This window comes from Melospiza georgiana, chromosome 24 (assembly GCF_028018845.1).
Source record: "Melospiza georgiana isolate bMelGeo1 chromosome 24, bMelGeo1.pri, whole genome shotgun sequence".
Taxonomy (NCBI): Eukaryota; Metazoa; Chordata; class Aves; order Passeriformes; family Passerellidae; genus Melospiza; species Melospiza georgiana.
The window spans coordinates 7,594,294-7,610,721 of NC_080453.1; the positions used below are offsets into that span (position 1 = coordinate 7,594,294).

The following is a 16,428-nucleotide window of genomic DNA, read 5'->3' on the forward strand; positions in this document are numbered from 1 at the left end:
ATTCCACCGCGGGACACCGGGAACTCCGCTGGAGAGCGGGACACCGGACACCGGGAGCCGCCCCCGCCGCCTTCCCCGCCTCCCTCCGGGGGGAGCCCGAGCCGCCCCCCAACCCGGGGGAGCCGCCTTGGCATCCCCGCCCTCCTCCTCCTCCTCCTCCTCCTCCTCCTCCTCCTCCTCCAGGCGCCTCCCCCGGCAGCGCCTCCTCTCCCTCCTCACCCTCCTTCCCCTCTCCGGCCCAGACGAGGGGAACCCCAATCGCGGGAATTGGGATGGGGTGCATCCCGTTCCCTGTCTGCCATCCTTGTGGAGCGGCTCTTCCTGCCCACACGGAGCTGAGGGCACCCGCGGGTGGCACCGCTGGTGGCACCGCTGGCCAGAATGTGTCCCCAAGGAAGGACGGTGTCCCTCAAGTCCCCCTTGTGGAGCGGCTCTTCCTCCCCACGCGGAGCTGAGGGCACTCGCGGGTGGCACCGCTGGCCAGAATGTGTCCCCAAGGAAGGACGGGTGTCCCTCAAGGATGCTCCTCCTCCACGGGCACGGCCCCAGGAGGGAGCAGCTCCGGGCAAACCCCGAGGGCTGCCAGCTCTCTGTGCGACACGGAGCTGCTGTCCCCTCCCTGCGCCTCGGGGGTGCCTTGGGGACAGCCTGGGAGAGATGCCCGGGGTCAGAGCGAGGAGACAGGACGGCTGCTGCCACCATCCCTGCCGCCATCCCTGCCGCTGGCACCGCGTCCTGCGGATCTCCCGGAGCCCTGCCAAGCCCTGGAGGGATGCCAGGATGTGCCAGCCTGCAATGCTGCCCCGCGGCCTGGCTGCCCCATCCTCCCATTCCCATGCGTGCCAGGCCGCCCTGACCCCCCAAAACCAGGCAGAGAACGAGCTCAGCTCATGTAATTTTAGGTCTGGAGGGTGCAAAGCATCCTCTGGCGTCTCCATGGCTGTGTCACCGTGGCACAGGGACTCTCAGGATGGCCCAGCTGCGTTTTCTCCCGAATTGTGACGGATCTGTTCAGGCTGCAGCTTTAGAGACGCGTGAGGGACGCGTGGATCTCAATAAAGTCGCTAATTAGCAACTGCTGCTCGTGCAGAGGCAGTAAATGAGCTGTCGTGGGCAACCCCAGCCAGTCCCGGCGACAACGCTCCCGCGAGGTGCCTGCTGAGGTAATTAAGGGTAATTAAAGCAAGTGGGAACGAAAACAGAGCGAATTTTCCTCTGTTCTCTCCTTTGGGATGATTGTTCTTTGTTTGGGGCCACCCAGCAGCGATGAACTTGGCTTTGTGCGTCCTGTGGGCCCTAAAACCGGCCCCACATCCCATCCCAACCCCAGAGCCGAGCAGGGATGAAGGGCAGCCTCATCCCATCCTCTGCATCTCTCAAGATCCTCAATTCATCCGCAAAACCACTTCGGAGGGTTTACAATCGAGTTTCCCTCACTTCCCAGGGCGCTCCCTTGGTTTCCTCGCCCCCCAACCCAGCGGCACAAAGCGACCGAGGGAAAACCCCGCTCCGTGCAGCTCCTGCTTCTCTTCGCTGCTCCAGAGCACGGGATCGGCATTTGCAGAGGGAGGAAGGAGCCGGATCCCGCCTGCCCAGAGCTCTGCCTTGGAGCGGCGCCCAGCGGGGGGATGGAAAGCAGGATCCTGCAGCCCACCCTCCATCCATCCATCCCATCATCATGGAAAAAAAGCAGAGGCGCGCTGTGCTTCCAAGAAACTGCCGCGCCGCCTGCCAAAAAACACGAGCCGGAGCAGAGCCCGATAATTTTGGGGCTGGAGAACAATTTTGCCTCCGAGCAACGCGGAGATTTTGTTACCCTGGGGCCTCCCCGCGTCTCATCCACCCCCCCCCAAAAAAGCTCCCCCAAATCCAAGGAATGAGGGTTGGGATGACGCCGGCCGGACCAGGCTGGCTCAGAGGCAGCTGGACACGGCGCAGGAGGGAATTCCTGCGGTGAGGATTTCAGAGGCTCAGCATTCATTTCTGCTCCGATCCAGGCACAATTCCCCCCCTTTCCCTCCCTGCCTAATTCCAGCCAGGAAGGAAAGCGCCTGCAGGAATTCTTTCCAGCTTCCCAGGGCCGTTTGTGCCGCGGTGCTAGAACAGCAATTTTTGCCTCTTTTTGGTGAAGTTTCTTTCCTGGGAAGCGGAGGGAGAAGCCTCAGAGCCGCTTCTCCATCATTTCCGCCCCCCAAAATTCACATTTTTGGCACTGGGGGCGACTCAGCCCGGCTCCAATGGGAGCAGAAAATGGAAAACAGCTCCAGAGCTCTGGGATCTGCTCTGACCCACCCTGTACCCCCTGTCTGGCAGGACTGAGGATTTCGGAGGCTCAGCATTAATTTCTGCTCCAATCCAGGCACAATTCCAGCCAGGAAGGAAAGCGCCTGCAGGAATTCTTTCCAGCTTCCCAGGGCCGGTTTGTAGCCGCGGTGCTAGAACAGCAAATTTTGCCTCTTTTTTTGGTGAAGTTTCTTTCCTGGGAAGCGGAGGGAGAAGCTCCACGAGGGCCTCGTACCCCGAGCAGCCTCAGAGCCGCTTCTCCATCATTTCCGCCCCCCCAAAATTCACATTTTTGTCGCTGGGGGGACTCAGCCCTGCTCCGATGGGAGCTGAGAATGGAAAACAGCTCCAGAGCTCTGGGATCTGCTCTGAGCCACCCCTGTCTGGCAGGACTGGGGGCTGTCCCTTGTCCCTTTATGCTGGGACACTCCTCGAGCCTGCGCCTCTGGCCCGGGCTCCGTTCCCTCGCCCCATCTGGCGTCTCCATGAGTAATAAAAGCCGCTAATTGCCAACAGATGCCCCAGGAAACCCTGACGCTGCCTCTCGCGGCTGTGTTTGGCTGGGGAAGGAGAGGAGGGGAGCTGGAGCAGGCCCCGGATCCCCCCGAAGCAGGGAGGGTGCATAGGGGGGGTGATCCCTGTGCGTGGCAGCTCTGAGAAACCGGAGCTGGAGATGTGGCTGCAGAATTCCAGCAGAATTTTCCAGCAGAATTTCCAGCGGAATTTCCAGCAGAATTTTCCAGCACAATTCCAGAAGCATTTTCGGCAGAATTTTCCAGTAGAATTAGGGACGAGCAGGGGGAACAACCCAAGGAATGGATGTTGCTCCTGACCCACACCCTCCACGGGGCTGGCAGCCCCACAGCAGCCCCAGGATCTGTCACCCGCCATTCTGACCCCTGCCATGGGCAGCCAAAATGCTCATGTTCATCCTGGCCCTCTTCCCAAACATCTGGATCCCGCTTAGGAGGTGGCAGTGGGATAATTTGGCTCCTCGTCACTCCCACCACCACGCTGGGACACAAATGGCTTCTCCCAGTGGCCCAAACCTGAACTGGGCACTGCTGGGATGAACTGGGTTATGAAATTGGGACTTTCAACCCCACTCCAAGGGTCACACCCTGTCGCAGTGTCCCAGTGCTGGGGATGGGGGCAGCCCTGTCCCATCCCATGGGCAGTGGCCACCAGCCCAAACTGGGCAGTGTCCTTTGGTCTTCCCAAGCCTGTGCTGTCCAAGGGAAGCCCTCAAGAAGCTCAGGAGGCTTTTCCCAGAGGGAAAAGGGCTGGGACCAGGATCTGCTCCCACCATGGCACCACCATGGAGGAGCTGGAAGGGTTTTGGCGCCGTGATCCCACCATGGATCCAAATCTCTCATCCCAGATGTGCCCAGAGCCACCAGCAGAGATGTCCTCTCCTCCAGCACCACTGTCCTGCTCTGGACATTCCCACCCACAGCTGCTGCTCCTGCTGGAGCTCCCACCTCCATCTCCGGATGCTGGGATGCTCCAGCAGCACCAGGCAGCCCACCTGGAGCGACTCCACATGGTGATGACCTCCAAAAGTCCCAATTTACTCACAGATTAATTACTCTATAATTACCTTTCCCATCTGCCATGACCAGACCCTCATTCGCAGCACGTGGGTGCAGGATCGGCCCTGCTCAGGGTGGGATTTTTTGGGCAGGGGGGTGCAGGCTGTGACACGCTGGGTGACACCGGGTGGCACTGGGTGACAGCCACCCCCAGGCCAAGCACGAGGCAGCGCCCACGGCCCCACGGCACCACAGAGAGTGAATTTTATTTCCAACAACGACAGCACCTGCCCCGTGGGGTGGGGGACGGTGGGGAGGGCTGGGAGGGGGCGGCCGCGGGGCTCCCGGCGCTTTTTGGGGGGGGGGTCCCGGGGGGCGGCCGCTGGCGTGCACACGGTGCACGGCGTGAAGAAGAAGAAGAAGAAGAAGAAGAAACATCCCGGTAGAAAAGAACAAAGGTCTGAGGGCCTCCACGGGCCGGTCCTGCCCCGGGGGTTGGGGTGCAGGCGTGAGCGTGGGGGAGCATTTTGGGGATGGGGTGGGGGGAGAGGGCGCGGGTCCCCTCCACACCCGCGTCCTGGGGGTGGCGGGAGGAGGAGGAACCGCATGAGGACGGGTGGGAGGCGGCTCTCCCGAGGGGCAGGGACCCCCCGGCTGCCCCGGGGCTCGGAGCAAACCCAGCGGGGCCGCGCACGGGGCGGCGGCAGCGGCGGCACCTCCGGGGCTCACACCTCCGTCTGGAAATCACCGTCGGCCGCGTCCAGGCCAGCGCAGTGGCTGTCCCAGTCTGCCCTGCACAGCTCCAGCCGGTCCCGCTGGGCGCTGGGCAGCGAGCCCAGTGTCATCGCCTTGAACGTGCTCCATGGCTTGGGCGGCGCTGCCGGAGCTTTCGGCCGCTGCTCCTCGGGGCTGGTCACGTCCTGCAGGGTGAGGGGCAGCTGTGGGCAAGCTCTGTGCCACAGCCACCTCCTGCCCTCTCCACAACACCCCCAAGGGGGGGTCAGGACTTACGTTGGCCGTGCTCTTGTCCCCGCCGCCCGACGAGACGCTCCACCGCTTTTCTCGCTGCGGAAAAACACCAGCGCTCAGCCCCGGCGGCGCCCCTGGGTGCCCTGAGTGTCCCCGGGGTGCCACAGTCCATGCGGGAGGAGGAAAAGGCTGGCAGGGTGCACGCCAGGGCAGGACGGGGCCTCCAGGACCTCACCTTGGAGGAGCCGGTGGATGGAGCCCGGTACCGGTCCAGCGTGTGGAATTTCTGGTTGAGCTCGTGGTAGAGCTCCGAGTGGCGTTTCCGTGTGTGCATCACCTTCTGCGGGGGCAGAGCAGGGCCTGTGGCCATCGGCTCTGCCCGCTGTGTCCCCTGTCCCTTGGCACTGTGCCCATCCCTGTCCCAATCCCTGGCATCCCAGACCAGCACTCCACGCTCATCATCGGTGTTTTAATCCAGAGGCAACGCTTGGCACTGCCTGGTCTGAACCCCTCGGAGCTCAGGAGCTGCTGGTGGGGCAAAGGGAGTGGGGACAACGTGGATCAGTCCCCCACGATGGCACCGGTGCCGCCTCCATGGCAGCGCTTACCTCAAAGTCCAGGTCAGAGTACCGCAACCTCTTCCTCTGGCAGGGGGACAGGCAGGAGCAGGGGAGGAGATGGAGAAGAAAAGGGAAAGGTCTTTGCAGGGCCAGGATGAGGGGGAACAGGGTTTAGGGGCTCATGCCAACCCCAATCCATGCCCAGCTGGGGACACGGAGCTCATCCCGCCAGGGCTGGGATGGCACGGGGGGAATTCATGCAACTTTACACGTGCATTTGTCTCCTGGGCACACAGCTCCCTCCCCACACGGGCACCAGCCCCCCGCTCACCTCCAGGGACCCCACTTTCATGGCAGAGCCGGGCACGGTGCGGGGCATGGTGCGGCTGCGCTCCGACAGCTCCGAGGCCAGGATCTGCCTCACCGTGGGGTGCTGCTTGAACTGCAGGCCGTAGGGCGCCTTCACCGTGGCGTAGGGCTGGTTGAGGTTCACGTTGACGTGATCCACGGCCACAAAGCCGGGATAGGCGTCCCCTTCTGCCGCCGGGCGCCCCGTCCCGCCGGGCACCGCTTCCTCCGCGCCGGCACCGAGGGTTCCTTCCTCCCGCGGGAAGCGCTTGAGGCTGCTGGCGCGCCGGGGCAGCATCATGTAATCGCTCTCTCGGGGCGGCTCGGGAGCCCGGATCCAGCCGTATTCCAGGGGTCTCAGACTGCTCTCGGTGCACAGGTAAACGGGACCCGGCGCCTCCAGGCTGAGCTGCTGCGCTGGCGGCTCGCCCAGCTCGGTCAGACCGGCCACCACGTTGGGCGTCATCTTGGGCACCTGCACCAGGATGCTGGTGGGGGGGATGTTGCCGGGCAGGCTGGAGAAGCCCAGGCCGCCCTCCGAGGTGGTGTTGAGCTTGGGGTCTTCGTCTCCGTCCAGGGAGATGCGTGACAAGGTGCCCGTGATGGTGGCGGGGTTGCAGGTGTTCACCTCTTTGAACAGCACTGTGGGCATGGAGCGGGGTCAGAGCCGGCCCTGAGGGTCCCACCGTGGGTAGGGGGCGCAGGAGGGACCCCTCTGGCTCGTGCTGCCTGTCCCTCCCAGGTGTGGCCAACAGAGGGGAGCTCACCTGTCTGACACGCCAGGTCAACGTCCTTTTCAAAATCTGTCTATAAAAATCCAGAAAGAGGGGAGAAAGCGAGACAGAGAGGAGAGAAAGAGAAGGGAGAGACACGGGGAAATGAAGCAGCACGGCCGGGCACGGGCAGCAGCGGCGGCGGGGGTCTCCAGGGGGGGACCCACTCACCAGGATCTGCACCTGCCCGTTCTTGCAGGAGTCGGGCGAGTTCTCATTCTCCTCGCTCCTGCACCCCCCCATCTGACACTTGACCACGTCCTGGACCTGCGGGGACAGAGCCGGTCACGGCCCCGCGGCCAGGGCTGTCCCCCGGCGCCCCTCCGGCGCCGCCCCCACCTCTCGGCGCAGGAAGCCGTGCACGGTGATGATGACGAAGCCCTGGACGGAGTTGAAGACGGCGAAGAGGACCTGGAAGAGGATGGAGCGCCGGTCGGTCATGGCGAGCACGGCCGACATCCAGGTCAGCGCCAGCAGAGGCAGGACCACGCAGGAGCTCCACAGCGATGCCCTGGCGCAGGGAGAGAGGGGCCAGGGTGAGCCTGAAGGGTGGGGCTGCTCTGGGAGAGCCCCCCGAGCATCGCCCCCTCCCCACAGCAGCCCCCCAAACCCCACAAGCATGGTTGGGGCTGTGTGACACAGCTGTCCCCTCGTCCTCCGTGTCCCCAAGCCAGTGCTGGCTGGGAACTGAGGGTTGAGGGGACCTGTGGGCTCCAGCCCCGCAGGTGGGTACCTGCCCTCACACAGCCACAGGGTGCTGGGGGGACACGGGGACACCACCGCCCTACCACGGCCACCAGAACAGCAGAGAGGGGAATTTTGGGATTTTTTCTCTTTTTTTGCAGCAAATTTTGGGGCCAACTCTATTGTGACCAAACCCCCATGAGCAGAGACTTTGGCAGCCACACTCCATGAGGAGGGTCCCGAGGGGTCCCCCAGTCCAGGCCAGACAAGCCCCCCCAACCCCAGCAATGAGGTGACCTGCCATGGGAAGCCATGCCATGCAGACGTGATGGGACACCCCGCCCCGAGCACACAGCGTCACCCTTCCTTTCCTTCCTTCCTTCCTTCCTTCCTTCCTTCCTTCCTTCCTTCCTTCCTTCCTTCCTTCCTTCCTTCCTTCCTTCCTTCCTTCCTTCCTTCCTTCCTTCCTTCCTTCCTTCCTTCCATCCCCTCGGGGACCCCCAAGCCGCCCCCAGAGATGCCCAGAGCCCCCTCCCCGCGCTGTGCTCGGGGCGGGGGGCGCGGGACGGGCACTAACATGGCACTGCTGGCGGTGGCGGAGGTCATGGCCGCGCTGGACACCACGCCGCACTTGGTGCATTTCAGCAGCAGGCTGCCGCACGGGGGGGGCTTGGAGCTACGGGCCCAGCGCCCCCCCGGCGCCCCGCGGCCAGGACCGGGCCACGCGGGGACGAGGAGGAGGAGGAGGAGGAGGGATGCAGGCATGGGGAGAGGGGAGGGAGCAAGGCACGAGGGTGAGGGGATGGACAGATGGACGGACAGATGGATGGAGGGATGGATGGACGGACACACAGGCAAGAAGCAAATGGGAGGAGGAGAAGAAAGAGAAAGAGAGAAAGAGAGAGAGCGTCGGGTTAGTCGAGGGTGGCAGCTGTTAATGGCGAGGGGGGGTGGCCAAGCGGCAGGGGAGGGGGCGGGCACGGAGAGGGGGCTGCGGCCTGCGGACCCCCCCCTTCCCCGAGGGGCTGCCCCCCAAATTCTGCCCCTCCAGCAGCCCCCAACGAGGAGGGGCTGTGCTCACCCCACGCTTGGCCCCCGCCGCCCACTGATGCGGTGAAATCTGCCCCATCCCGTGCCCGCTGCTTGGGCACGCCGTGCCCAGCCCCTGGCAGGGTGTGGGGGTCTGGGGGCACCCCTGGGACCCCCTCTCGTGGGGCACAGGGCACACACTTACCCAGCTCGCTGCTTTTTGGACTTATCTGAAATGCCGTCACGGGACATGAGCTTGTTGAAGACGATGATGCCCACCAGCATGTTCACCTGCGGGAGGGTGGGCTCAGGGCTGGCATGGAGACCCCTACCCGTGCCACCAGCCCTCCCAGGGTGGGGTTTGGGGGGGTCCAGGGCTCACCAGCACGATGACAGCAGCGGGTCCCACGAAGGCGTAGAGCAAACCGCCCTCCAGCGAGAGCCAGCAGCTGCAGGGGACGCAGGGTGGCGGGTCAGGGACAGCCCTGTGGTTGTGCCCTGCTCCCAGTGAACCCACAGCAGCCACCACGCCCTGCCCCCTGTCCCCTGTCCCCACCACCCCATGTCCCTTGTCCCCTGTCCCACGTACTAGCTCGCTGTCCCGTAGCCTTTGGTCCGCGTGAATCCAACGGAGACGGCGACCACGAGGGCTGGCAACCCTGGAGAGGGGACACGGGGATGGAGGAGATGGAGGAAGGTGGCACTGTCCCCGCCCTGTGCCAGCCCCAGGGGTGGGGACAGCGATGGAGCTCCTCTGACAGCTCCTGAGGGTGCCACAACCGAGACACCCGGGTCTGCTTTCCTCCGCTGTGCCTCAATTTCCCCTCTGATGTGTCACAGACATCTTGTATGAAAAGTCCTTTCCTTAGGATTTTTCCTCCTGAGAAGCTGAGAGGCCTCAGGAGCAAAATGTAAACGATGATTATCTGCTGCTGTGGAATGCAACAGGTAAATCTGGGATTGGGCTCATGTTAATTGTTTCTAATTAATGGCCAATCACAGTCAGCTGGCTCAGACAGAGCCTGACCCACAAGCCTTTGCTATCAGTCTTTCCTATTCTACTCTTAACCAGCCTTCTGATGAAATCCTTTCTTCTATTCTTTTAGTATAGTTTTAATGTAATATATATAATAAAATAATATGAATATAAAATGAAAAAAAATAATATATATAATAAATAATAATATATAAATGTCATAAAAATCATAGTATTTAATTAAGGTTTCCTTATAATAGTTTATTTTTAATATGTATAATATTTATAATATTTTAATAGAATGTCTTATAATATTTTAATAGAATATTTTATTATGTATTTATATATGTATATATTTATATATTTATATATGTATATATTTACATATTTATATATTTATATATTTTTATATTTTTATATTTATATATTTATATATCTATATATTTATATATTTATATATTTAAATATTTTATATTTTTATATTTTTATTTATATACTTTTTATTTAATATAATATTTATAATATCCTATTTTTAATATTTTCATATTTCAATATTAATATTTTATTATATATTACAATCTATAGATAATGATAAATATATAATAATAATTAATAATATTAATATAAAACAAGTCTTCTGAAACACAGAGTCAGATCCTCATCTCTTCCCTCCCCTTCAGACCCCTGTGAGCGCCATCACACTGAGCCTGGGGTGTGCCAGGGACGGGCAAGGGGTGCCCCCCTCCCAGCCAGGCCAGGAGATTTGTAAACTATGAAGATTCTTTATTCAGAAATAAAGATTTGCACAGCCAGGCCGGGCTCTTACCCCATCCCAAGCACAGGAAGCGTTTCCTGACCAGGCGTGTCCGGATCCGGCCGATCACCGCCAGGTACGACTGCCAGGCCTCGGTCAGCACCCAGCAGAAGGACGAGAGGAAGAAGAAGTGGAGGAAGGCAGCGGTCATGGTGCACACGCCCTGCAGGGGGGACACGGGGACATCACGGGGACATCACGGGGACATCACGGGGACATCAGTGTCTGGCACCGTGGTGGTTAAACGCCCATGCCCGGCGAGGTTTGTGTCAAAGCACGGGGGATTTAATCCCGGGATCGAGTTAATCCAAATGCAATCTGCAGCTGGGAGCCAGCAGGGGACCAGGCGAGCGGCCGAGGGTGGCAGGGTGGTGACGGGGTGGTGGCACCCACCTTGCTGAGCATCTGGGACTGGCCCACGAGGATGAGGATGTTGGACGCCAGGATGGAGACACAGAAGTTGAGCAGGATGATGGAGCGCTCCGACTTGATGAACCTGCGGCAGGAGCGGCGTGGGGCCAGCCTGTCTCTGTCCCAGTCCCATGTCCCTGTCCCATGTCCCATGTCCCTGTCCCTGTCCCATGTCCCTGGCACTTATCCTATGTCCCTGTCCCTTGTCCTTGTCCCATGTCCCTGTCCCTGTCCCTGTGCCTTGTCCTATGTCCCTATCACTTCTCCCATGTCCTTGTCTCATGTTCCTGTCCCTTGTCCTTTGTCCCTGTCCCATGTCCCTGTCCCATGTCCCATGTTCCATGTCCCTGTCCCTTGTCCCTTGTCCCATGTCCTGTGTCCCTTGTCCCATGTCCCATGTCCCTGTCCCTTGTCCCTTGTCCCATGTCCCTGTCCCTTGTCCCATGTCCCTGTCCCTTGTCCCTTGTCCCTTGTCCCATGTCCTGTGTCCCTTGTCCCATGTCCCATGTCCCATGTCCCTGTCCCATGTCCCTCTCCCATGTCACTGTCCCATGTCCCTGTCACTTGTCCCATGTCCATCACTTATCCCATGTCCCTTGTCTCATGTCCCTGTCCCTGTCCCATGTCCCCATCCCTTGTCCCCTGTCCCTGTCCCTGTCCCTGTCCCATGTCCCTGTTCCTTGTCCTTGTCCCTGTCCCTTGTCCCACATCCCATGTCCCTGTCCCTGTCCCCTGTCCCTGTCCCTTGTCCTTGTCCCTGTCCCCATCCCTTGTCCCATGCTGCCACAGGGTGGGCACTGTCCTGTGGTGGGGACAGTCTCAGGCACTTCTCCCACCCAGCTTTTCCATTCCCATTAATCCCATTGATCCTGAGCCTTCCCCACCGCCCTGTCCCCCTTTGTCACCCCCTCCCCACACAGCCCCATGCCCCAGGAGCCCCCCATGTCCCCATGTCCCCTCGGGTCACCTCCAGAAGGCGGCGTAGATCACCAGCAGGGTCAGCAGGGCCATGCAGGACACGGCACAGCCGATCATCAGCGGCACCGACGGCGTCCCCGAGGGGTCCATGGCCTGGGGGGACACACAGGCTGAGCCCAGCCCCCTCCCCACTGCTCCCTGACAGCCCCTCTGCTGCCAGAAGGGGTCGGTGGCAGTGGTGGCACTGCCAAAGGGGACTCTGTGCCAACAGGGAATAGCATTGGGGTGCCCCCTCCCCTCCTGGCACACTGCAGTGCCCTGTATGGAGCTCTAGGGGCCATGGCAGGCCCTGCCCACACAAACCCACTCTGCTGGGGGTGCTGGGGCTGCTGGGGGTGCTGAGACCCTTCCCCTGGCTGCTGAGGATACCCCAACCCTTCTGTGCCCACCTCATCCTAGGAATGCCCCTTACCCATCCCCATTCTCCAGTGCCCACCTCATCCTAGGAATGCTCTGTGTCCCCACCCTCCTGTGCCCACCTCATCCTAGAAATGCCCCATACCCATCCTCATCCTCCAGTGCCCACCTCATCCCAGAAATGCCCCATACCCATCCCAACCCTCCAGTGCCCACCTCATCCCAGAAATGCTCCATGCCCATCCCAACCCTCCTGTGCCCGCCTCATCCCAGAAATGCCCCATACCCATCCTCATCCTCCTGTGCCCACCTCATCCCAGAAATGCTCCATGCCCATCCCCACCTTCCTGTGCCCACCTCATCCTAGAAATGCATCCCCACCCTCCAGTGCCCACTTCATCCTGGAAATGCTTCATGCCCATCCCCACCCGCCCTCAGGACCGCCCGTGCCCAGCTCAGGGGTCACTCCCCAGCCACACCCCGTGTCCCCAGCAGGCTGGTGCCTGTCCCCAGCCTGTCCCCAGCCTGTCCCTGTGCCCTACCAGGTCCCTGGGCAGCTGGGCGAGCACGGCGAAGGTGGCGAGCTGGCGGCACTGGCACTTGGTGTGCGCCGGGAGGGTCTCCAGGGTTTGGCAGCTCTCCGTGTCCCAGTTTCCCAGGCCAGCATCACTGATTAATGGCAGGAGAGAGCAGAGGGAGAGCAATTTGAAATGATCAAACACGCGGCAGCCCCTCGCTCCTCTCCGGGGTTAACCCCTTCCTGGCCTTGCCCAGGGGGTGGCACTGAGGGGGCACTGCCAGGGGAACCCCCCCAAGCTTGGGGAGGGAGTGAAACCATCCCTGACCTGGAAGGCTTCGGGTTTAATCATCCCACAGAGATTTGAGAGGGAAGAAACATCTCAGAGAGGGGTGGGGACAGGGCCAGGACCGGCAGGAACAGCCCCAAGAGCCCCCTGGCACCTCTGTCCCCTCCCAGGGGAGTGCAATGGGGACGCCTCCCTCCATGGGGTCCTCATTATGGGGACCCCTCTGTCTTTGGGACCCCTCATTATGGGGACCCTTCTGTCTTTGGGACCCCTCCTGGCCTTGGGGACCCCTCCCACCCTTGGGGACCCTTCTGTCATGGAGCCTTTCCTGTTAGAAAGATCTCTCCACCATGGAGATCCCTCATTATGGGGATCCCTCTGTCTTTGGGACCCCTCATTATGGGGACCCCTCATTATGGGGATCCCTCTGTCTTTGGGACCCCTCATTATGGGGACCCCTCATTATGGGGATCCCTCTGTCTTTGGGACCCCTCATTATGGGGACCCCTCATTATGGGGATCCCTCTGTCTTTGGAACCCCTCTTGCCATTGGGGACCCTTCTGTCATGGGGGCTCTCCTGTTAGAAGGATCTCTCCCCCATGGAGAGATAAAGGTCCCCCCCTTTTATGGGGACACCCTTTTTATGGGGACCCAACCCTTTGGGGACCCTCCTGCCATGGGGACCCTTCATATTAAAGGGATTTCTCCACCCTGGCGACCCTTCCTGTCACAGGGACCCCTCCTGCCATGGAGTGCCCGCAGTGAGGGGGCAGAGAGTGGGGTGGCACTGCCACGCCCGGGGAGAGCAGCCACAGCCCCCAGCAGGTCAGGAGAACCAGGAACTGTGTCTGTGGGACAGCTGGGGACGTCCCTGGGGCAGGGCTGATGCCTGCCACGCTCATCACAGCCAACACCTCCCCACCGCTTTGGGGGACGAAAGGAACCAGTGACCCCAAACCGTGGGGTTCCCGCGGCTACCTGGGCACGGGGGCTGGCAGTGCCCTCGCCCAGCCCGCGGCGCTGCCCGCCCCCCTCCCTGCCCTACTTTCCCTCATTCCTGCCAGCGCTAACAAATCACATCTGGCAGCCTGGCAGCAGCTCCGGGGCCGCATCGATCCCGTGGGAGCTCAATTCACCCGCGCCGCTGGGGCTGGGATGCGGGAAGGGATGGTCCTGGTTCCTCATCCCTGCTCCCATTCCTGCCCTCCCATCCCTGCTCCCATGTCCCCGTTACCCCATCCCTGTTCCCATCCCAGCTCTCTCATCTCTGTATCCATCCCTGCTTTCTGTCCCTGCTCCCCCATCCCTGTTCCTTGTCCCTCTTCCCATTCCTGTTCCCTATTCCTATTCCTATCCCTGTTTCCCTATCCCTGTTCCCTGTTCCTTGTTTCCATCCCTGTTCCCTGTTCCCATTCTTGTTCCCCATCCTTGTTCCCCTGTTCCCTGTCCCCGTCCCTGTTCTCCCATCCCTTTTCCCCCATCCCCATTCCTCCATCCCTGTCTCCCATCCCTGTTCCCCCACCCCTGATCCCTGTTCCCTGTCCCTGTCCCCGTTCCCCCATCCCTTTTCCCATCCCTGTTCCTCCATCCCTGTCCCCATCCCCATTCCCCCATCCCTGTCTCCCATCCCTTTTCCCATCCTCATTTCCCCATCCCTGTTCCCCCATCCCTGCTCCCTGTCCCCGTCCCTGTTCTCCCATCCCTTTTCCCCCATCCCCATTCCTCCATCCCTGTCTCCCATCCCTTTTCCCATCCTCATTTCCCCATCCCTGTTCCCCCATCCCCGTTCCCTGTTCCCTGTCCCTGTCCCAATTCCCCCATCCCTTTTCCCATCCCTGTTCCCCCATCCCTGTTCCCTGTCCCCGTCCCAATTCCCCCATCCCTTTTCCCATCCCTATTCCTCCATCCCTGTTCCCCCATCCCTGTTCCCCCATCCCCGTTCCCTGTCCCTGTCCCCATCCCCGTTTCTTGTCCCCATCCCCATCCCTGTTCCACATCCCATTTCCCCCATCTCTGTCCCCATTCCCCCATCCCTGTTCCCATCCCTGTCCCCATTCCAGTCCCTGTCCCTGTCCCTGTCCCTGTTCCCAGTCCTGGCTCCCCTCCCTCCCAGCAGCCCCCTGGCACTGCCAGCCCCGCCCTGTCCCCAGAGTGTCCCCATGTCCCCGTGTCCCTCACTCACGTCCTCGTGTAGTCCCAGGTGACACACTGCGGGTGGGACGTGCCCTGCGGACACAGGGACAGGTCAGAGCTGCCCCCAGCCCTGTCCCCACCCCACCAGGGACATGCCACCCCTTGGGGACATTCCCCAGGTGTACCAGGGGTGGCATGTCCCCACCGTGGGCACAGGGACCATGACACAAATTGGGAACTGCTGGTTCAGTGCCTGCAGGTGACAGGGACGCACACGGGACTGGGAGGGGACACGGTGATGGGACAGCAGGGTGACACACGGATGGCGTGGGAGGGGACAATCACATTGATGATGTGGGAAAGGACATTAATGGTGACACGGGTGGGGACACTCATGGTGGTGATGAAGGAACTCGTTGATGACACAGGAGCGTTGACGATGAGGAAGGGCAATGCCACAAGAGGGGACAGCCACGATGGCAATGTGGGACAGGGGACACTTGTGTGGGTGACACAGAGGGGGACGCTCACAATGACGTGGGAGGGGACACTCAGTGATGATGAGGGAAAAGAACAGTCACATAGACATGCCAGGGGGGACACAGGCTGATGACATGGGGAGGGGACACATTGATGACATTGGAAGGGGACACACACCTAGGTTGGTGTTCTGGGAGGAGACACATTGGTGATGTGGGAAGGGACATTCATGGTGACGTGGGAGAGGGACACACACTGGTGACGTGGGAAGAGGGACATGGTGACACGGGAAGGGACATTCCCGGTGACATGGGAGGGGACACTCACATTGATGAACATGGGAAGGGGGACATGGTCATATAGAAGGGACACTCGTGACACCAAGGAAGGGGACACCCAAGGGAGGGGACACTCACGTTGATGATGTGGGAAGGGACATTCCCGGTGACATGGGAGGGGACACTCACGTTGATGATGTGGGAAGGGACATTCCAAGTGCCAGGGGAGGGGACACTCACGTTGATGATGTGGGACAGAAGGGGACACTCACGTTGATGATGTGGGAAGGGACATTCCAGGTGCCAGGGGAGGGGACACTCACGTTGATGATGTGGGACAGCTCCACCAGCACGAGCGGCTCCGCAGGCCGGGTGGGCGGGCGCACCGTCACCGTCAGCACCTTGGAGGTGACGGCCAGGGGGCTCCTGCGGGAAGGGACACGGGCTGTGACAGGCCGGGGGGACAGCGGGGGACACGGTGGGGCGGTGCCACTCACCTGGGCGGGGGCAGGATGAGCCCCAGCGTGCGGTACAGCACCGCCCCGATGACAAAGTGCGACGATTCCTCGGCTTCTGCAGAGAGAGACACAGGGTGGGTGACACGGGAGAGGGGACACGCGGGGCAGGCCAGATGTGCGCCCAGATGTGCGGGGCACACGGCTCGAGGGCACGCGCGGTCACCTGCACATGCCTGGGGGTGCAGCTCAGGTGTGTGTGAATGGGAGCCAGATGTGAGCCCACATCTGCAGCAGGTGTGCACTCGTGGGCACCTCCAGATGTGCAGGCTCACAGGTGAACACATCTTCGCACCCCCAGATGTGCAGGCTCGTACATGTGTGCACTCCCAGATGTGCACTCACATGTGCACATTCGCACCTGAGCGCACATCCAGATGTGCACACTCTCAGCATGCACACCTCCAGGTGTGCAGGCTCACACACGTGTGCACATCCAGATGTTCACGTTCACACCTGTTTGCACACCTGGGCGCTCCCAACATGCCCGCTTCCAGATGT

General features: G+C 60.8%; 1 protein-coding gene across 7 annotated transcripts in view; it reads right to left on the reverse strand.

Annotated features, from left to right (window-relative positions):
• Positions 1–4,102: 4,102 nt before the first annotated feature.
• ADGRB2 (adhesion G protein-coupled receptor B2) overlaps positions 4,103–16,428 on the reverse strand; it is a 39,813-nt gene continuing 27,487 nt past the window's right edge. For 6 of the 7 annotated variants that reach the window (XM_058040272.1, XM_058040271.1, XM_058040268.1 and 3 more), the window contains 19 exons: positions 15,910–15,985; positions 15,736–15,838; positions 14,704–14,747; positions 12,257–12,383; positions 11,347–11,450; positions 10,362–10,464; positions 9,981–10,131; positions 8,768–8,837; positions 8,561–8,627; positions 8,384–8,469; positions 7,727–7,825; positions 6,805–6,976; positions 6,637–6,732; positions 6,460–6,499; positions 5,676–6,334; positions 5,393–5,428; positions 5,020–5,124; positions 4,827–4,880; positions 4,103–4,735 (listed from right to left, as the gene is read on the reverse strand). In XM_058040272.1, the coding sequence (XP_057896255.1) occupies positions 4,541–4,735; positions 4,827–4,880; positions 5,020–5,124; positions 5,393–5,428; positions 5,676–6,334; positions 6,460–6,499; positions 6,637–6,732; positions 6,805–6,976; positions 7,727–7,825; positions 8,384–8,469; positions 8,561–8,627; positions 8,768–8,837; positions 9,981–10,131; positions 10,362–10,464; positions 11,347–11,450; positions 12,257–12,383; positions 14,704–14,747; positions 15,736–15,838; positions 15,910–15,985 (2,387 nt within the window). In that variant the 3' untranslated portion in view covers positions 4,103–4,540. The remainder of the gene's footprint in view (positions 4,736–4,826; positions 4,881–5,019; positions 5,125–5,392; positions 5,429–5,675; positions 6,335–6,459; positions 6,500–6,636; positions 6,733–6,804; positions 6,977–7,726; positions 7,826–8,383; positions 8,470–8,560; positions 8,628–8,767; positions 8,838–9,980; positions 10,132–10,361; positions 10,465–11,346; positions 11,451–12,256; positions 12,384–14,703; positions 14,748–15,735; positions 15,839–15,909; positions 15,986–16,428) is intronic. The other variant, XM_058040269.1, reaches the window with a different exon arrangement.